The sequence below is a fragment of the Pantherophis guttatus genome, chromosome 2 (assembly GCF_059756535.1).
Source record: "Pantherophis guttatus breed Tessera chromosome 2, ASM5975653v1, whole genome shotgun sequence".
NCBI lineage: Eukaryota > Metazoa > Chordata > Lepidosauria > Squamata > Colubridae > Pantherophis > Pantherophis guttatus.
Window position 1 is genome coordinate 121148817 of NC_142064.1, and position 21876 is coordinate 121170692.

The 21876-nt window shown below is 40.4% G+C and overlaps 1 protein-coding gene across 3 annotated transcripts; it reads left to right on the top strand.

Annotated features, from left to right (window-relative positions):
• The first annotated feature begins 5572 nt into the window (after positions 1-5572).
• LOC148115291 (3-beta-hydroxysteroid-Delta(8),Delta(7)-isomerase-like) lies at positions 5573-12341 on the top strand. Of its 3 annotated transcripts, XM_087886611.1 has the most exons (6): positions 5817-5952; positions 6709-7048; positions 8282-8663; positions 9712-9748; positions 10855-10985; positions 11174-12341. In XM_087886611.1, exons 3-6 carry the CDS (start codon positions 8351-8353, stop codon positions 11383-11385), a joined length of 693 nt encoding a protein of 230 aa, XP_087742737.1. In that variant the 5' UTR covers positions 5817-5952; positions 6709-7048; positions 8282-8350; the 3' UTR covers positions 11386-12341. The 3 variants fall into 3 exon arrangements, with proteins under 3 accessions (XP_087742738.1, XP_087742737.1, XP_087742736.1); XM_087886612.1 differs by lacking the exon at positions 6709-7048 and having other exon boundaries at positions 5573-5952; XM_087886610.1 differs by lacking the exon at positions 5817-5952 and having other exon boundaries at positions 6994-7089.
• The last annotated feature ends 9535 nt before the right edge of the window (positions 12342-21876 follow it).

Below are 21876 nucleotides of genomic sequence, written 5' to 3' on the forward strand. Positions count from 1 at the left end.
GAGAGCACACAGCCCTGGGGGGCTCCTGTGCTAATTGTACAGGTATCTGATGTGATTTTGCCTATCTTCACCTGCTGCTTCCTGTCTGTTAGGAAGCTTATGATCCCTTTACAAGTGTGGTCAGGTACAGCTAGATGATTTAGTTTAGTTAGAAGAATATCTGGAATGATGGTACTGAATGCTGAGCTGAAGTCTACAAAGAGGACCCTTGCATAGGTCTTTGGAGATTCAGGATGTTGTAGGATATAGTGCAGTCATATTAATGATGATGGTGTTTATTTAAAATTAGGGTTCTCAGAGAGTGCTAAGGCAACTGGGAAGTTGAGCAAACAACTCAGAACAAAGTGACAAACCAATTTTTTATTGTTGCCATGAAACACTGTTATAAACTTGATTTGCCACACACTATCATGTTATTGTATTTTTTCTCCTAAGTCTCTACTCTTAAAGTATACATGTGTAGAAAGTTAGCACCCACCCCTTTCTTAGAAGAATGAAATATTTTAGGAAATATTAAAAAGGCAGAATATTATGTTTCTCTGGATGAGAAATGGAGAAGCATGTTTTAAAGAGAAAGCAGCTCCTACCTTCCTGCCCCACCCTTTTGTTAATGGGCCAGAGGCAGAAATTCAATCTTTGTCAATGGACCATCATCTGCAACCCAATGGGAGCCATTTAGCAACAGAAACTCACCACTTGGCACCTGGGAAGATTATATCAGCCAGCAAGGCTAGCTAAGACCCCGACCCCCTGGTAGTCTGACAACCAATCAGGATACTCTTTCTGGGTCCCAGGAAGTTCAAAGCCAGAGAGAGCATAAAACCCGGGGACTCACTCGTCTCGCCCCTTTTCTGTTCAGGAACTCAAACCATGTGATCCTGTCCACCATTAAACCATCCTTCCAAGCAATCTCCATGTTTCCAGTGTTTTTTCCCCCACTTGGTACTGAACCCAGAAGGATATTTCTTCCTACACATGCAAAGTAAACAATAAAAAAATTAGGCACCTGATTAAATCTGCTGTATCATACGAGGTACTCCAGTTGATCCAGATGTATACCTGAAAGAGAGAGGTACAAGGTCAGTGACCTCCAATACCACTAGGCCTAGGATCCACCTAGGTCTACAATAAAGATAAAGAGCAAAAGATTAGAATTTGTCTTTGAGTTATTGGGCTAGATCCAAATTTTCACAATATGGTAGCAGAGGATGGTTGCCTATAACTCCAAATGATGACTGAACCCAGCATCTACCCTGAAGAAGCAAACAGAGTACAGACCAGAGCACTCACCAAGAAGATGGCTGAGATGCTTGCATCCAAGGGCACCACCATGGAGGAGACAGAAGCTGGGAGCGAGCAGGACTCCAGCCTGGACTCACAATCAGACGAAGAGGGGCCATCCAAAAGGACCACCACCCTGGAAGAAGAAAAAACACAGAAAATGAATAAATTTAAACTTTCCATCCTGAAACTGATGGAGGCAAGCAGCGACAAAGAAAACCTCATCGCGGTCCTTCAAAGCCTCTTGGAGCAGCAAGAAGCAGCGATCGAGGCCCCAAAGACAATCGAGGAAGAAAAGCAAGCAGAAAAGGGTAGGCCGTCCCAGCCTGATGACCTCGAGCTGGCCAAACCCATTTTCGCGCCCTCTTCCCAGCGGCCATCTTGGGATGAGCACCAGCCAATGGGAAGCCAGGATTTGAATCCCTTGGCGCGAAAATGCCCGAACCCCGAAACAGACGAGGGGGACACAGAAAGCGACCACGAAGAATCTAGATCTGAAAGCAACCACCAAGAAACTACAACCACCAAGAAAAAATCGCCTAGCGATCTCGAAGTGCAGAAGGCAATCGAGACCATCACCGCTGCCCTCGGCTCCGCCTTTGAGCCTCCCGCAGCACTCAAAAAACGAAGAAAAAATCCTGGAAGCCACAAGAAGGCCAGGACAACCAACAGCGACCAAGCGACCGAGTCACAGCCACCCAGAGTGACCGCGCATACCGACAACCGGCACCAAAAACCAACCATCTGCAGGAAGGCTCGACCGCAGGATTCGAACTCGCCACCCGTGACGCCGACTGCGCGAAACCTAAGAGCAAAAGGAAGAACCGGCTACTCACCCGCGCCACGACCTCAGCCAGACCAGCCCACACGTCTGGGGACCGATGACCACGAGGAAGGACCCGCCACCACCGCCGCTGCTGAGCCGCTGGGCGCAGGGAATCCTCAACCTACGACCTCCGCTGCTGCCGCGCCGCCGACCGGTAGAAGTCCTCGACTCACGACCGCGTCGCCTACTCACCTTTTTCCCTTCTTCGCCGGGGATCCAGCCATTCCACAGTGGTGTCCGCCCTCCAGAGGAACCTACCGACTCACCGGGGGTGAGTCCAGCCTCCCACCGACAGGCCTAGGCCTAGGCCTGGGAGCTCCAGCAGCAGGAACCTCACCCGGCAGACTCCGGTGCGGAATGAGCCTCGCGCATGCCCAGTGCCTGCCTGCAACAAGAGAAGCAAGTTACATAGATCCAAGCAAGTACAGACTGGCCACAGACATCCCAAAGCCTTATTGTGAGTTCAATCACACAATGGACCATGGACAGCTCCCCCCAGTAAGTAACTTTCCTAACAATTCTGGGGCAAATTATGCCAATTTGCCAAAATTACAATTAGATGGGGGTAATATTATAGAATGGAGTGAGCAATTAAGAATTGCTCTCATGAGAGAGAATGCACTGTTCCTAGCCAACAGACCTCCCCAAAAGCCCTGGTCACTGGAAATTGACTGCATTCAACACAGGGCATTTTGTATCATGTTAACTTCTATTCCATCTGCCATATATCCATCTATTGAAGATAACCTGACTGTATATGATGTTGTACAAAAATTATGTAGCCTGTTTTACAGCCAGAGCAGAGCCACAACCACTAGAATATCTAGGGAGTTTCATTCCACTAAACACAAGACAGGGGTCCCCATGAGTGAGCACATACTGAAACTGAATGCAACAAGGGCAGAGCTCATGCAGAGGGGGGAAATTATCACTGAAGAGAGCATGATAAGCATAATTGTAAACTCTCGATAGCAGTTGGGACAACTTCATAACCCAACTGGATAGCCTCAGCTTGCAATACCTATCGCTAGGCACACTAACCAATAAGCTTATTGCAGAGGACAATCTGAGGAGGGACCGCCAGCTGTCCAGGAGGGATCCCAGGCCAACAAAAAAGGTTGATTTTCAGGATAGGGCCAGAGACACCCCAGAATGTTACTCTTGTGGATCGAGGAACCACTTAAGGAGAGACTGCCCTAGAAACCACAGGGATAGGAGACACAACGATAGCAGAGGGGGGCGGTCACCTGAACGCAGGTACCCAAAGGAAAGGGGGCGAGGGTGGTCCCCCAACCCCAGGAAGCACCACGAACGCAGGGACAACTCTAGGGACAGTAACCTGGGTTCTATGTACGGGATCAGACACGATGACCCAGCCAGTAAACATAAGATAGAAAGGGACACGTGGCTTCTGGACTCAGGAGCCACAAACCACACAACTTGCAACCCAAAACTACTAGACTCACTCACAGAAATAGACTCAGAAATAAAGGTAGCAAACCAAAACAAAGTCAAAGTAGTAGGGAAGGGAAACACACACATTATACAGATAGGAAATTTAGAGGGGGTACTGTACGTACCAGAGATACCTCACAACGTATTAGCCATCACCAAACTGACACAGGACACAAACATAGAAATAAAGTTTAAGAATGGGAAGGCTTACTTGATCAAGCAAGGGAAAGAGATAGGAAAGGTAACCATGCATGAGTGGCTACCTTACTTCACACCCAACGCAAGGGAGGAAGGGAGCATTAACACCAACATGAACCACGAGATAGATGAGTGTCCGGAAACAGAGGGGGTACAGCAAGAGGCAGAGAATTGCAAACAAAATGCCAATAAATCTGTATCTATCGGGAAACCATTGCATGATAACTGCGCCCACCTCCTTCACAGGAGGCTGGGGCACATAAGTTTCCCCATTGTAAAAAGGATGACAGAATGTACCGAAGGTCTCAAAGTAAAGAACTGCGAAAACTATCGGGAGTGTTCAATCTGTAAGTGTTCAAAGATCAGGGTTAAAGCCATTCCCAAAGAGAATGTATGTATGAAGAATCTGAACCCTTCACTGACAATAAATTGTACAGGTCAACAATAGGGTCACTGCTGTATATATCCAACTGGACCAGGCCCGACATCGCCTTAGCCGTTAACCTGCTGTCCAGACACGTAAGCAAACCCACCATATCACACTGGAACGCCATCAAAAGACTGCTTAGATACCTAAAATTCAGCGCGGATGCCCAACTCTGCCTTGAGCCAGAAATATCCGAGAAACCAAAACTAACCTGCTACGCTGACGCTGATTGAGCCGGAGACATAAAAAGCAGGAAAAGCACCTCCGGCTATGTGCTGCTACTCAACAATTGCCCCATCCATTGGTACACTGGAAAACAAAAACTGGTAGCCACATCAACCACGGAAGCAGAATTCGTTTGCCTATCCAAGGCCGCAAAAAACCTGGTGTGGTTCGATGACCTGCTCTGTAGTATTTGGGCAGAACCCTCATACCCAATAGTCATCCACGAAGACAACAAAGCGGCAATAGAAATCTCAAGAGCCGATGCTGTAGGTCAACGATCTAGGCACATTGACATCAAGTGCAAACATGTCAGGCAGTTCTCAGAGATAGGTTTCATTAAGGCTGTACACTGTGACATAGAGGACCAAACAGCAGACATACTCACTAAACCCCTACCACATAAACAGCATGCGTACCTCATGTCAAAAATGTGTGTTTATATGTAATCCGTACATATGCATGTATATTTTCTGTATGTATGTAATCATTTATACCAGGTGCCCAGTTAGACATTTAGAGAGGGTTTTGTCATGGTAAATGTCTAACAGTACCACCTCCCTGGCCACCTGGTTCTGCAGGGGTTAACTGACCACATATCCCATAACTCCTGTAACCACTCCTTACCTCCTAGCCCCTCCTCCTGGGTATAATAGCTCCAACCACGAGGTACTCCAGTTGATCCAGATGTATACCTGAAAGAGAGAGGTACAAGGTCAGTGACCTCCAGTACCACTAGGCCTAGGATCCACCTAGGTCTACAATAAAGATAAAGAGCAAAAGATTAGAATTTGTCTTTGAGTTATTGGGCTAGATCCAAATTTTCACAGTCTACTCCTGCCTGTCATTCTTGCTCTTTCTAGAGATGTGGAAGCTCCAATACTGTACCCCACAGCTTCAAATTGCCAAATTTGAAAAACACTGCTAAATGACTGACAAAACCAGTATAAGAGAAGTAATTTCTGCTTGAAAATACCATATATGAAGAAGTGCTTGAAAAAGATCTGAGTGGTGCAGATTTTCCTCTCTTCTTTTTTAAATTGCTTCTCTGAGTCCTGAACCCTTAGGCTCTAAGGATTACAATTGTGTAAGAGATGGCTGGGTTCTTTGATGTGATTGGGGGGGGGGGAACGAGGTGAGAGTGAGGAAGTACAACACCTTGCACTATTATTTGGGATTAAGTTTATAAGAGAATTGAGCTATGAGAGGTCTTGGAGAAAAATCAGGGCTGTTCTGTAACTCAATTCATATAGCCAGTAAGGTGTACCTTTAACATATTGATTGCAGAAGCTACAGCAAGAAGATCTCATTGTAGGCACTCTGATCATCTATTTTCTATTGTTGGAAGAAAAAGAAGCCTTTCCCTTTAAGGATTGTTGGAAGGCAGAGCTTTCCCTTCTTGAATTCAAAACTCCCGGCTGGGAGATTATTTCCGAAATGATTGGAGGTCAGCTGCTTGAGAGCAGAATTAGTTTATTGTTTATAGGAAAGCAGGCAAGAAACAAATACAAGCACAGCGTTCCGAGGCTAGCCTGTTTGAACTGTAAGAAAAACCCTTTTTTATATCCTAAAAAGTCTTTTGATTTTCTTTGTGACCCTTTAAAGTCTATTGAAATTATTTTGATTTGGCATGTGAATCCTTTGATCTCTGTGTGTGATTGTTTTATGGTGTTTAAATCCTGTTTTTTTTAATTGGGTTCTTCCGTCCTGGATCTGGCAAACAAGTAATTGTTTTATAGTCCAATCTCTGTTTTTCCTAGCCCTTTGTATTGTTCGTTTCCTATAATTAATCAGTTTGCTATTACTGTGTTTTAGTGAATATCTCCTTTTCTCGTGTGTTTAAAGTTCTAATTACTTTGGCTTGATTTCTTTTCCTTTTTGGGTGTTTGCTTTTTTCTGTTTGGAAGTTGCAGGCCCTGTAATTTTGTCCTTCCTTTGTTGTGGAAAATAGGGTGGCTTCAGCTTCTTAATTGACAAAGGTGGAGGCTGAAACTCTGCCTGAGTTTCTGCTTATTTTCTTTTAAGAGAATTTTCCTGCTCTTTTAATATTTTTTTGAGTTTCTTTTCCTTTTTCTAGGAGAAGAGTGAATCATATCTTCCAAAACTGTTTCCCCCCCCCCCCCCCCGTGTTTGAGGAAGCAATTATTTTTTATAAGGTTGTATTTGTCACCTTTAAAGGTGAATTTGTTCCCAGCCTCTGTAACCCACTTAGCCTGCAATCTCTCCCCCCAACCCATCCCCATGTGCTAAAATAATGTAGAGGGAGTGACTTTTCCTGTGCATCACTTATTGTTGGCAGGCAATACAGGCTGATCGGAAACGCTTAGAAAATATGCAATATACATTACTGTATATTAGTTCTTCAATAAGCCATGTCTACTCGAACTCCGAGTTCCTTGGGTAGGTGGGCGAGAAGGCGGTGAAGACTATGCATGAACCCACATCGCCTCAGCCACCTTCCACCAATCGGTTTGGCAGGCTACTACATGATGTCAGAACTTACGTTCCTATTAGCTACGCGGATAAAGCAAAAAACTCCTATAAGAGCCCGCCTTTGTCGTAGCAAACGTTGATTGGCTGGCTTCTCTGTTTCCATACCAAGGGTGCTGCGGGATTTATTGGGAGGATTTAGGAAACAGGTGAGAAGCGTTTGGTGCAGAAGTTTTGCGAGATACGTTGGGTAAGGTTTTTCAGATGAAATTTTGGCTATTCGAAAAACAGCTAAGATTTCCTGGCTGATTTATAGATTTTTCTACTGTTTCTCCTATGATCAAAGATTATATGGGATAAATGTTGTGTTTAGAGGCACAAATCTTTTATAGAGTGTATTTGCAAAGTGCTTCATTACAGCGCGTATTTTGTTAGGGATTTTTTTTCCCAAGGTCCTGCTAAGACCGTCCTGCTGATTTGCGTTTGAGTCCCAGATTCAGGGCGCTTTCCCGCATTTAGAATGGTGGTTTCAGTTTGAGTTTCTCAGGACGGAGAAAGCAGAGGCAAGAATCTTCTACTACGGATTACAGCATTTGTTTGCTTTGCTAGTCGAGGAAAAATGTTAAACTTGCAGGAGAAGCCAGGATAAGAAGATTGCCAAATCGGGTGTGCCAAATTAGTAACCTTTTTTCTTCCTAAAAGAAAAAGTCATGAAAAAGGCTTTTCTTTCCTTGTCTCAAATTGGAACTGAAAGATAACTCTGGAAAAAAAATGATTATCAGCTGATAAAGGATAAGTGACAAATATAGTTATTTAGTAAAAACTATTGGGTTTCTAACAGCGACTGAATAATGTTGCTGTGAATTGCCTGTGAAAGTCTGTTAACAAGCAGGTTGCTCTCAATGCTAAAAAAAAAAAAAAGTTACAAAGACTCTCATAAAATATCCACTTTGGGTGAATGGATGGCCCTGAATATTGGGAGGTATTGCTTTGAAGTTGTTTGGAAGGTGGAAAGTAGGTAATTCTCCCTCTGAGCTGAACTGTGGCATTTGTAGGACTCTACACTTCAGAAAAGATTCTGCTTGGAGTCCCTTTTTTGCTTCCTGAAGGATCATGCTCCTTCTAGGGATCTTTGCTCCTTTGAAATCAACTCATCTATTGGAGTGATTTCTGTGAAAGGAGCAGCTGTACTGTGTAATGCAAATGGATTTAAAACCAGTAGCAGGCAAGTTTCTAATGTATAAAGATACTTTTAAAAGCTTAAGAAAGCGCTATGACTTTTGGGACACTATAGATATAGATATATAGATATGTATGCATGCATGTGTATTTGTGTGTATGTTCAGATTTTGGGATAAACTCTGTTTCTATTTTGTTGGCTGTCAAGCCGAAAGAATCTCACAATATGTTGTATTTTAACTATTTCTCTGTATTTAATGCAGGTGGATCATTTTCTTCCAGAAGAAGCCCTTGCCTTTTTCATTGGCTCAGATCCCATTTTCTCAACCACTATGGTTCTGGAAACAAAACCCATTGTCCATCACCCATACTGGCCTCGGAATTTGGAACTCCAAAGTTACGTCCCAAATGACCGACCCTTATGGCAGATCTTGACATTCCTATTTGCTACTTCAGGAATTCTCTTGGTATTGAATTGGTTTGTAGCAGGCTGGCGGAGCAAGACCTGGGGCCCTTTTGGAACTTGGCGCACCTTGATCATTTGCTGGTTTGCCATCTGTGTTTTTATTCACGGTGTCATTGAAGGCTGGTTTAGTCTCCACTACATGGAAATTCCAGGGGATCAATCCTTTCTCTCACAGCTCTGTAAGATGTGTGTCTATCTGGTTTCTGTCTCTTGATTTTGGAAAAAAAAAATTGATGCAACAAGGTTAACATGGGGGAAAGCAGAAGGATCTGCAGGAGGCACAAATGGGCCAAATGACACAAGGCGGTCAATCCTTCTATTGTGTACTTGAGTCAGACTTCAGACCACAAATGTGTGATAGTGACACTTGTATAGATGGTCTTTGCTGTATTTCCAATTATTATCATTAGTTTTTTTAAAAAATTCCATCTATATGTGTCAACAAGGCAATGAACATATCAAATACTCCATCCTTCTCTTTTCCACAAAAGAACCATCTGTGAAGTGGTCCAGCCTGAAAGATTAACAGGCCTAAAGTCACTGTCTTCTGGTTTTTAGGCCAGCATCTTAACCAGTCTGTTCCCAGGATCAAAACACTTAACCCCTATAAAAGTCTAGGTAAAAAGCATACAGCTATAATACTATGCTTTGACATTGTAACAATAAGGCTAGCAGAAATGAGACTCGAAAATTTATGTTTTATATTAGTCACAATAATGTGTGTTGCCATGATTTGCAAATAAGCCATAATGAAAGGGGTACATGTACAACACCACGCTAAAGCCGCCTCCTTCAAATCCAACAACTATATTTGAATTTAACAGAATTTTTGATTCTTGCCAGTATCATCAAAACTGCAAGAGGTAAAAATATATGTTGCCTAAGATCAAATATTTGCATTACCTAATAGTTGTATTTCCTAAGATCAAGTATTTGCATTACCAAAAAGCATGGTTTTATGCTAGTAAAGTCCTCATGTATTTAGAAAGTTCTTTCTTCTAGAATAGGAAGTAATTGGAAACTTGGTTTAAGGAGTTGGAGACAGGTGTCATTTTTGCGCCTCTGGGTGTTCCAAGCATCTATTTGCCTTTGTATCTATAGTGCTGCACAATCCTGTTATAATTAATATTTAAGAAATATTTAAGAAATACAGGGAAATTCATAAACCTACCACCATTCCTATTTATTTCTTTTTCTATTCATTTCTCCTTATTTTATCTCTTCCAGGGAAGGAATATGCCAAAGGTGACAGCAGATATATCACGTAAGTATTAACTTTGAAATGACAGGCAAAGGTCTGTATATTTCTGCAAAGATTCAGCACTAAGCAATTTGAACAAAGAACCTGGTTTGGGTGCAGGGATAAGGAAAGGATGACTTGACATAATGCACACATAAATACAGCCAAGATGTTCAACATTTTTGCATGAGTTCTCTAATATATTTCCTGTTGCCAAGGCAATTCTTTAATAGGCCAAGTACAACAAAAGTAAAAGAATTCCTGCATTTCTCTTTAAGGATCCTTAAAAACATTGAATTTGATTCATGCCTTAAAAGAGCATATCGGGGAATGAAATTTATTTTCCAGTCTCGCGTTTATGAACATTTGAGATGAGTATTATCAGTGGGGTTCCCCCATCTCAGTGGGAGATCTGGTTGTTGGTGAGCCATTTTATCATTCTCACCATTTTATTTTTCATTCATTTTTTTCTCTTTTCCCCTCAGCCATAGTAACTCGGCCTGGAAAAATAAAATGGGCATGAATAGAAAGAGCTTGCAGCAGTTTACCTTCCTCACTTGTATCAAATTCTGCAATTTTGCCTAAGTGGGTTTATTATCTTTGTGTATTTTCATGCATCAGAGAAACCAGGATGTCATTTAATTGGTTTAGCTCAGCAAGAGTACAGTTTGTGGGCTTTTATTCATGGTTTAAAATAATAAAATGAAGTATTTTCCTAAATTGGCTATCTATCTATCTATCTATCTATCTATCTATCTATCTATCTATCTATTCCCGAAAATATTTAAATGCATGCACAGCCGGTCTCCGCCATTTCCTCTGGTTAGGGTTAGGGAGACAGACCTGGAAATCAGGTAAGATGACTAGAGGAGCCCCATCTTGCTCCATGCAGCCCAAAATAATAAGACCTCCCCAAAAATAAGGCCAAGCACTTATTTCGGACGGGGTCTTATTTTCAGGGAAACATGGTTATCTATCTATCTATCTATCTATCTATCTATCTATCTATCTATCTATCTATCTATCAATCAATCAATCTATCTATCATCCTTCTTTCTCCCGCTCCAGTTTGAAAGTATTGGGATGTTTTGGGACCTCAAGGTAACATTCATTTTATTTTGTACCTGCAGATCAGATAATTTAATAGTTTGCGTGGAAACCATCACTGCCTGTTTTTGGGGTCCCCTCAGTCTTTGGACTGTAGTCGCATTTCTTTCACGCCAGTCTCATCGATATATACTACAGTTAGTAGTGTCACTAGGTAGGTATGCAAGGCAGGGAGGGAGGTATATCAGGGTATGTAAATGTTAGTACAATCTTTCAAAAGCAGTTGATTTAATATTTTTATTCTTGATTAATGTTCCATGCACCTGGCTGCATTTCTTATTTGGCTTGTCCATTTCTGATCTTTTCTTCCTAATCAGCCATGTTGTCTGTCTCTAACCATAGGTCAACTATATGGAGACATTCTGTACTTCTACACTGCATACCGTGATGGCTTTCGCCATAGTGAGATGTGGCACCCTATCTATTTCTGGTTTTACTTTGTCTTCTTGAATGGTCTGTGGATTATTATTCCCTCTATTCTCATCTGGGATGCCTGGAAGCACCTCAGTGCTTGCCAGAGATTAATGGATGCTACAAAGGTCAAGAAACATTGATGTCTTGCACAAGGGGTCATACTGGGCGGTACTTCCAGCCATTCAGAGGTTGATTTTGTACTCCTCCTGTTTTCACTTGTTATATTGAATTGATGGACAAACACTACCATTGATGATGGTCATTCTCTTCCCTTTCTTTAAAGATTCATAGCTCTTAAACTATGACCTTAAAATTAAGACTGCAGTTTTATCTTCATGATGGGTATTTTTTAGATCAGGAGGTTTTATTTCTAAATAAATGTCATTAGGATCAAGTGACACAGCTAATACTAGTCAGTATTGAACTGAGCCCTGCTATAGACCATATAGCTTTGTTTCCCTTGATAACCTGCAGCTGTGATCACTTAAGCCTGCAAGGAGAGCCCCACATCTAGCATTCATAAAACTGAAGTACTGTAGAGGCTATGCAGGGAACATTCATTCATTCTTATTCTCTGATCAAATATAAGGTAGCATTAGAGGGGATCACAACTGGCTTCTGTCCATATAAAGTGATTCAGCTGCTTGCCTTGAAGCTTTTTGTTGTTGTTGTCCCCATGTAGAATAGTCAGTGAATGGCTTAAACTGGGAAATAGTACCCGACAGCTTTCACTCAAGAATCATAAATACTTCGAGATAGAGCAAAGAGGAAGCTGTCAGACCTCCGTACCTGAGCTTTGTTCCTAAGGAACTGATGGAGTAGGTCCTTAAGAGTTTGGAAGCAGAATAAAATATACTTTGATATCATCACCCAGTTATTTTTTCAACTGCTTTGGGATTCATTGTGTCTAGAAAAAAAAACTAGCTTAAAGGTTTGTGTATAAGTAGACAGATCTGTTACTTTAGGGCAGCTATTTTCTAAACAAAGTTTATCACTGTATCCAAGCTTCATTCCCTTGAGTGCCCTCTGTACAGCTCTAAATTCTCTTATTTGTAAACTAAAATGCGACATTTTAATAAACAATCTCCATGTTGTATGGGTTGCGTGAGACTTCAAAGAAAATAAGAACACCATGATGAAAATTTTCTCTCTAAATTATTCTATACTGTAGAATATTTTGTTTCCTCTGAGTTGTTTAAAATGTAATCAGACTGGAATACTAGGGGGTGATTTTAACTGTAAAATTTCATCTTCAAGAACTTTCATTTTTTTTTCTTGTGGAAGAAAAGCATTGAGCTGTGGTGGCGCAGTGGTTAGAATGCAATATTGCAGGGCTAACTTACTGCTCACTCCAGGAGTTTGAATTTCACTGGCTCACGGTTGACTCAGCCTTCCAAGGTCAGTTAAATGAGGACCCAGATTGTTGGGGGCAAGATGCTGACTCTGTCAACCACTTAGAGAGGGCTGTAAAGCAGCGGTCACCAACCTTTTCATCGCCGCGGACCGCTCTCTTCCCAGGATCCTTTGCGCTGCAGCGGCCGGCGGCCCGGTGCCGGCCCAGGAGCCTTTGCGGAGCCTTTGCGCACGGCCCAGGAGCCCTTGCGCTGCAGCGGCCGGCGGCCCGGTGCCAGGTACTCCACGGCCCGGCACCGGTCCGCGGACCGGGGGTTGGGGACCACTGCTGTAAAGCACTGTGAAGCGGTACATATAAGCACTATTGCTATTACTATTGCTATATTGGGCACAATAGACTAATTAGGAAATGTCTTTTTCTAAATTACTAAATTTTGGGTTTGCATTGTGCTGTAGTGACTATAATATTTCAGGGTCATCTTGTGTTAACGCTTGTTGGAACAGAAGGCAACTGAAAGTATTAGAAGACCAATTTATAGAATCCGAGACTGTAACATAGGCTGAGTCGAAGTTATTGTAGTAATCAAGAGCTGGTGAAGGGTATTTCCTTTCTGAAAATGTAATATATATATTACACTTAATAATTCTTTTTAAGTGTTTTTAATTGTTTTGTTTATTGTTTTAATTAATGGGGCCAAATTTATATATATTTTTAACTGTATTTTAATATTTGTATTTGATGTTTTTATTTGGCTGTTCACCGCCCTGAGTCCTCAGGGAGAAGGGCGGTATACAAATTCAAAATAAAATAATATATATATATATATATATATATATATATATATATATATATATATACACACACACACACACACACACACACACACACACACACATACACACATACATACATACATACATACATACATGTACAAAGCAACAAACTTTAAGTAAAAGTCCTGGGTTTTTATAATTTTCTTCTGCTTTTGAAAAAGAATGCTGAAAATGTGCTAAGGTCAATAATAATTAAAAAATGTATTTTATGGAAAAGTTTCATGCTTTCTAAATTAATTGCTCCTTTTGAAAAAGGAAAGAATGAGCCCAAACTTATTTTTATGTATGGCTGAATACCATACAACAAGCATACTTCCCAGGGGACACCTGGCCAGCAATCATATCAGCCATCCCAATCATGTGCTAATTTACAAGTTTTATAACTGTAGTGTGATGCCTCAGATTTCTTCCTCTTCTCTTTAACATCTACATAAAAATGCTGGGTAAGGTCATTCTACAGCACATGATGCAGTATCATCAATACTGGTTAAGTAGGGGATGCTGTTTTGGAGCTGACCCAGTGCCTAGAGACTGGAAGGGTCTGGAAAGGGAGGAACCAGGCTCCAATTCTGATTTAGCAATGGCTTTTGGCAATTGCCGCCCCTTGATATAACATTAAAAAAAGAGTTCAATGAAGTGAGGGATTTCATTCTCTTGCTGAAGGTTCCTCCCTCTTCCCCCCCCCCAAAAAAAAACAACCAAGCAACCAAGATTGACAAGTACATACACGTCAATGTTCTTGGAGTGCATGCCCATGCTTTTTTCATATTTTTGATTTCGCATGCCAATCTTATTTTGACTTACTAAATCCCTCCAACTAAAATGATTAAAATGTGTTGTTTTGCTATTCCACAAAGAGTTTCAAAACTCTTGGGTGGTAGCAAAAATGCTTAATTGAAAATGGTTGGGAAGGATTGTTGAATATGTGGCATTCCGTTTCTTCAAACACAGTTTGTTACTGTTTAAACAATTCTGCAAGTTTGTACTACTGTGGTTTGGTGGTCCATGTTCTTGGGCGTAGGGTGATAAAATGTACTGTACTTGAAGGACAGGCATGTTGTTTATTATCTGTAAGCAACCTGTATACCGTTCTTCCCTATCTAGATTTGTTGACCCTTCAATTCCAAGAGTTCACAGCCATTCATGATTTCCAGGGCTTGGAGGGCAGCAGGCTGGAGAAGGCCTCTCAAAAGCAAACTCTTTCTGATCCAATCTGACCAGACAGTTAGGGCAGGGGTGGGGAACTACGGCCCCTTTATGACAGCATGGCTGGCTCAGGAATTCTGGGAGTTGAAGTCCTCCAGGCTTAAAGGGGCCATGGTTTCCCACCTCTGAGTTAGGGAGTCTTGTATAGGAAAAACGGATGCAGTACCATGGCTGCTATGCCAAAATTAGGCTGAGGACCGCATCGGGGGTAAAAAAAGGCTTAGCTTAATAAATATCATCATATGATTGTGATGCCCTGTAAAACATAAACTCTCTCTCCCCCCCCCCCCGCCCCCTTGGTTTGCCTTAAGAATCATCCTTGCTTTAAAGGAAGTGTCTCTCTTTAGTTTAGTGCAATGCTCTCCAACCTTGGCAACTTTAAGCCAGGCTTAAAGGAGCCAAGGTTGGTGTCCCCTGCTCTACACTTCCGCCACACGTCACAACCCAAACTTAACAATACACCTTCCAGCATTGTCGCCTTTTCTTATCCGTGGCTGCCAATTCGCGTCCCCGTCCAATCCAGTCGACAGCCGCTGCCGCGGAATTTTGCGATGATAACGGCACAAAACGACAGCAGTGCATGATTAGCGTCCACGTAGATCGCTAACGCCTCCTAAGCAAGTGGGCAAATTAGATGCCTCCGAGAAGTCTGAATGGCATTTCTCTCCTCTCTTCCCCCCCTCCCGATACAGCTGGTATCGGACCTGGTTTGCAAAACCCGGATTTCCTCTAAATAATCTTGTTTTCCGCACTTTTTTGGCTGACCATTTGATTGTTTGCCACCTAGATCGGACGACCCAAATTTCCGTGTCGTCGTCCCCCACCCCACCCCAAACTGGGGGTTACATTATGGCAACATACCCGGGGAAGACCATGACGTCAAAGGGAAGACCTCTCTCTTGGGATGCTGGGGTATTCTGTGACAGCAATACTCGATTACCCTTTCACTGGCTTCGGCTTTCTTTTCTTTTATTTATTTGGATTTGTCAAAAGAGAAATGAGAACAAGAATAAAAGAATAAAAATACAATAATGCACGCCACAATGACAATAAAGTTGTTATTCTTATGTAAGCTTGTTAGATATAAATGCCTTATTCTCTAATGTGTAAATAATGTATATAAGAAACATCAGGGGTTAACTGTTCCTTTGACTTATAATATATTCATGACTCATCACTTGTATATATAGCTCCGCCTATTGTGTATATAAGGGGCTGCCCTCCACTATTCCCTGCTTCTATCTGAGAATATTCAGCGAATATAGAATGCCTTATGTAAATAAAAGGATTTATATTTAAACTATAAATTCTCAAATATTTCATTGAGTCTGATCCAGAAAATATTGCAACAATCTGGTAGCAGAGGATGGTTGGATTGACTCAATAAGGACTTAAACATGTCTAAAAGAGATAGACCCAACACCAGAGCATACAGCAGAGAGATGGAAGAAGATTCAGAAATAATAGATGAATCCACAAACGCAATCCCAAATGAACCTGAAGAACATACTACAGAAGATGAAGAAATAATAAATGAAGATGATGAACAAAACGAACTCAGGTCAGAAATACTAAAGCTCTTGAAGAATCAAAAAAGTGATGAAAATCTTATCGTGAAACTCCAAGATGTAATAAGAAACAACGGAGCAGCGAAAGAAAAACACATCACCACTAAAAAGGCAAAAGATCCAAAAATAGTAAGTGATGAGCTTACAGACAAAAATACAGTGAAGAGGAAGAGCAGCGGTCCCGCGCGAAATTTTGAATGGCTGCCATCTTCATTTCAACTGACTCCCAAGATGAACGAAGCAGAGCCAATCAGGAAGCCAGATTCAAAATATCTGGCGCGAAAAGCTCTATACGATGTGAAAAATGAAAAAGAAAAATCACACACATCCGAAGAATCAGAGACAGAGAATGAAGAAGATTTAATCGATATACAAGTAAAATCTGCCATAAAAACGCTCTACGCTACGTTTGGGACAAAACTAAAAATATCTAAGGAATCGCCAGAGAAGCAAGCAAGCGAACTAACACCTCGAGGACAGCCTGCCACCATTCCGAACTCGAGAACAGCAACGCCCGAACCCAGAGAGCCTTGCCGATTCCGCCCCACACCGAAAACAGAAGCAAGCGACGTTGTTCAAGAGAGAAGGAAGGGAACGGTCGCCACCGCCAGGACCCCAAAGAATGAACCGAGAACCGACTCGTCCGATGAAGAACCAAGCGAGCAGACGGCGATGGAGAGAACCTTCTACGATGAAGTCAGAGACGAAATGAGAAGTGCGCATGCGCGAAGACATGAAGACAGCCCGGGAAGATTTGAATTCTTGAGAGAGCCACACAGACTCGCAGCTGACATCCCTACACCATTCTGCAACTTTGTGCATTTGCAAGACCACGGACTGCCTCAGGTTGTGAGTAACGGTCAAAACAGTTTAGGAAACTTGCCCAGTGACTTCCCAAAATTAAGGGTTGATGGTAATAACCTGCAAGAATGGTATCAACAGCTTCAGGTTATTTTCATGAAAGAAAATTTACTATTTTTTATTACTAATCCCCCAAGAAGACCTTGGGCTTTAAAAATAGATAATTTACACCACAGAGCCTTTTTTCTAATAATAGCCAGCATATCTCCTGCAATGTATTATAGCATCAAATCAAATCTGACTGTCTCTGAAATCATTCAATGTATGTTTAATTTGTTTCACAGCAACAGTGTAGCCACCACAACAAGGATGTCTAAAGATTTCTTTTCTTCTAGAGTAAAGCCAGGGGTTTCTATAAGTGAGCACATAATATATTTAAACAAAATAAGGGCTGAACTACAATTAAGGGGGGAAGTAATTTCTGATCAAACAATGAAAAGTGTCATTATCAATTCACTTGATTCGTCATGGGACAATTTTATGTTACATTTAGATACCATTAACCTAGGATATTTATCAGTAGAAAATCTATCCAACAAATTGATAACTGAGGATAACTCAAGAAAAAGTCGCTCTAGCAATCACACAGAGCATAGACCCCTTAGGAAAGCAGCTTTCCAAGAAAAATATAATGAATCATATAGATGCCATAATTGTGGGTCCAGAGAACACAATAAAAGAGATTGCCCCAGATTCTCAAGAGAAAGGCACAGACCAGAATACACGAACAGACATAATTATAGACAACATTCTATAGACAGACACAGATATAGAAGTCCACCAAGTCACAAAGAAAATAGAGGGGGCAGAGAAAATTCAAGAGATAGGAAATCTGGCTCACTGAATGGACTAAATAAACATGACAATACAAAATCACAACAAGGTGAAAACAATAATTGGCTTATAGATTCTGGAGCCACAAATCATACCACTAATAATAAAAATATATTATCTTCTTTCATAGAAGATAGATTTGTAATAAAGGTAGCTAACCAAGAAAAGGTTCAAGTATTAGGCAAAGGAAATGTGACTTTGCCTGGTTTAGGAAAAATAGAGGGGGTATTGTTAATACCCGAAATACCTCATAACATATTAAGTGCCTTAAAACTAAGTAGGGACTCTGACATTAATATTACTTTCTCAAAGGGAGAAGCTATTCTAGAGAAAAACAAGTGCAACATAGGTACTGTAATGATTAAAGGAGGTCTACCTTATCTTATAACAAAAGAAGAATGGTTACATAATATTGATTCAAATGTTGAGGAATGTATAGAAACAGATGATGAAAATGTCAGCAATAATGACAATGATGATTGTAGGATAACTCATGATCATACTGATACATATGATATAAAGAAACCAAAGATAGGAAAACCTATTCATGATGAGTGTGCTCATGTCTTACACAGAAAATTAGGACATGCTAGTTTTCCTGTAGTACAGAAAATGACTGAACACGCAGAAGGTGTCAAAATAAAAAATTGTGAAAACTATCTGGAATGCTCAGTATGTAAATCTACAAAGCTGAAAACTAGTCCCAAACCAAAAAGGTCTGCTAGGACAACTAACAAAATTTTTGATTTAGTACACATGGACTTAGTAGGACCACTTACTCCATCTATCACATATAAAAAACGTTATTTTCTAACTATAGTGGATGATTATAGCCGTTATGGTTTTGTTTATACATTAAAACATAAAGATGAGACTTTTCAAAAATTTAAGGAATTTTATAAACGCATAGAGACACAACATAATATTAGAATAAAACAAATCATGACAGATAGAGGATGTGAATTCATGTCTAAAGAATTCTCTCAATGGTTAAAAGATAGAGGAATGCTACATTACACTTCCAGTCCATTTTCTGCATTCCAGAACGGAATTGCAGAAAGAAAGAATTCCACTTTACAAACCATGATTAGATGTACATTAGAGGATGCTGGCTTAAGCAAACACTTTTGGTCAGAAGCCCTACACTATTCAAATTATACACAAAACAGGACCTGGTCCAGCATCCTAAATAAGACACCATACGAAGTGATGTATAATAGAAAACCAAAATTGACACATATGCATATTTTTGGAGTCACTGCAGACGTACACATACCTAAACAATTAAGGAGAAAGGGAGAAAATGTGTCCAGAAGACTTAAATTCATGGGATATGAAACTGGCACAAAAGGATATAGGTTCATTGATAGTAACAATAAATTTATAGTTTCCAGATCAGCAGTGTTCCATGAACACGCCAACTGGTCTAAATTACATCTTAATGAAATATTCCCAAACAAACACCTAGAAACAAAACACCATGAGGAAAGAATTGTAAATAAACATAATATCAACAAACATGAAAACAAAACAAAAACATGGACAAATAGCCAACACAAAATAAAGATTGATACATTAACTAAAAAGGAGGCAAGATATATGCATGACAACAATAGCAAACCAGAAAGAATTATTAGAAACAACAGAAATAAAATGCCAAATAAATATAAAGATTATATAATGAATGTAAATAGTGAACCAACAACTCCTAATACATACGAAGAAGTATTAAAACTTCCTCGTGAAGAAAGAGAAAAATGGGAACTTGCCATGAAAAAAGAAATGGAAAGTTTGCAAGGATTAAATGTATTTACACCCACAACTGCACCTAAGGACAAAACTATTATAGGCACCAGATGGATATACAAAATTAAAAATTTAGAAGGAGGCAATTCATTATACAAGGCTAGATTAGTTGCTCAAGGTTACGCACAAAAATATCCAGAGGATTATACAGACACTTATTCCCCTACTGTAAGGACAGAGAGTGTTAAAACAGCTTTAGTGGTAGCCTCAGCATTCAACCTTGATGTATTTCAATACGATATACAGACTGCGTACTTACACGCAAAATTGGACAAGGAAATATATGTAAGAGCCCCTCACAGTCAATATACTAATAGAAATGAAACTTGGTTGTTAAACAAAAGTTTATATGGATTAAAACAATCCGGTAAAAGATGGTATGATTGTTTAGTAAAGGTACTCAAAACTATGGATTTTAATGCCACATCTGCTGATAACTGTTTCTTTATCAAAAGGGGTAATGATTGTATTGAATTTGTACTAATTTACGTAGATGACATCTTATATATTGGTAAACACAAAGAAAAAAGAGAAATGTTTGTAAACAAGTTAAATGAACACTTCTCACTAAAATCATTGGGTAAAGTAAACAAATATCTTGGTGTGCAAATTAGCAAAACAAAAAAGGGATTTCAGCTTACACAAAAGGATAAGATTTTAGAACTTTTGAAAAAATGTAATTTGATGGATGCTAAACCATGCGATACTCCCATGCTAACTGATTTTCTCAGAAACACTAATGAACCATCCACTGAATTCAAGGATAACACGTTTTATAGATCAATCATAGGTTCACTTCTTTATATATCCAATTGGACCAGGCCAGATATTGCCTTACCACTTAATTTGTTATCCAGGTATGTCAGTAAACCAACAATATATCACTGGGAAGCTATCAAAAGAATTTTAAGATATCTAAAAGGCACCATAGATTTTTGTCTTGTATTAGAACCAAATAGTAACAAAGAACCAAGACTCATATGTTATGCAGATGCGGATTGGGCAGGAGACACATCTTGCAGGAAAAGTACATCAGGCTATATCTTCTTTTTAAATGACTGTCCAATTTATTGGTATACCGGCAAACAAGAACTAGTAGCCACTTCAACGACTGAAGCAGAATACATCTGTTTATCCAAAGCTGCAAATAACCTTGTATGGTTTAATGACTTAATTTCAGAAGTGTGGAAGAAACCTACTTTACCTTTTATTATGAATGAGGACAACAAAGCGGCTATTGAAATCTCTAGATCTGATGCTATTGGACAGAGATCTAGACACATAGACATAAAATTTAAACATGTGAGACAACTGTCCCACGATGGATTTATAAAAGCTGTACACTGTGACACCTCAGAACAGATAGCTGACATACTGACAAAACCTCTACCTTCTAAGCAACATAAATATTTAACTTCCAAACTGCATGTATTGTATAGCCCTGAACCTGAATGTAATTGGTGTTGTATGACTAATCGGCATTTAGAGGGGGATTTGTTAGATATAAATGCCTTATTCTCTAATGTGTAAATAATGTATATAAGAAACATCAGGGGTTAACTGTTCCTTTGACTTATAATATATTCATGACTCATCACTTGTATATATAGCTCCGCCTATTGTGTATATAAGGGGCTGCCCTCCACTATTCCCTGCTTCTATCTGAGAATATTCAGCGAATATAGAATGCCTTATGTAAATAAAAGGATTTATATTTAAACTATAAATTCTCAAATATTTCATTGAGTCTGATCCAGAAAATATTGCAACAAAGCTCCACGGAAGTCAATTTGTGACTGAAATTGAAAATGTGTAGCTGAAGCAACCGAATCAGGCAGAGCATTCCAGACTTTGGACAACTCTGTTACCGAAATCATATTTTTACAGTTCAGGTTTAGAACGATTTTCACTGAATTTAAAGCGGTTGTCAGCGCGCGTGTTATTCGTTGTTTTAGCCGCTTATTTCCGTCTGAGTCGGAAGTTTGTGGGTGTGTTTGAAAAGAATCCCGATCGTCATTGTCCCCGCCCCTTGTTCGATCCTCCAAAGCCCTGCCGCTTAACCCACGAGCAGCAGCCAAAGGCTTTGATTTATATCAGAGGTCTTCAAAGGTGGCAGCTTTAAGACTTGTGGACTTCAACTCCCAGAATTCTCCAGCCAGCTATGCTGTC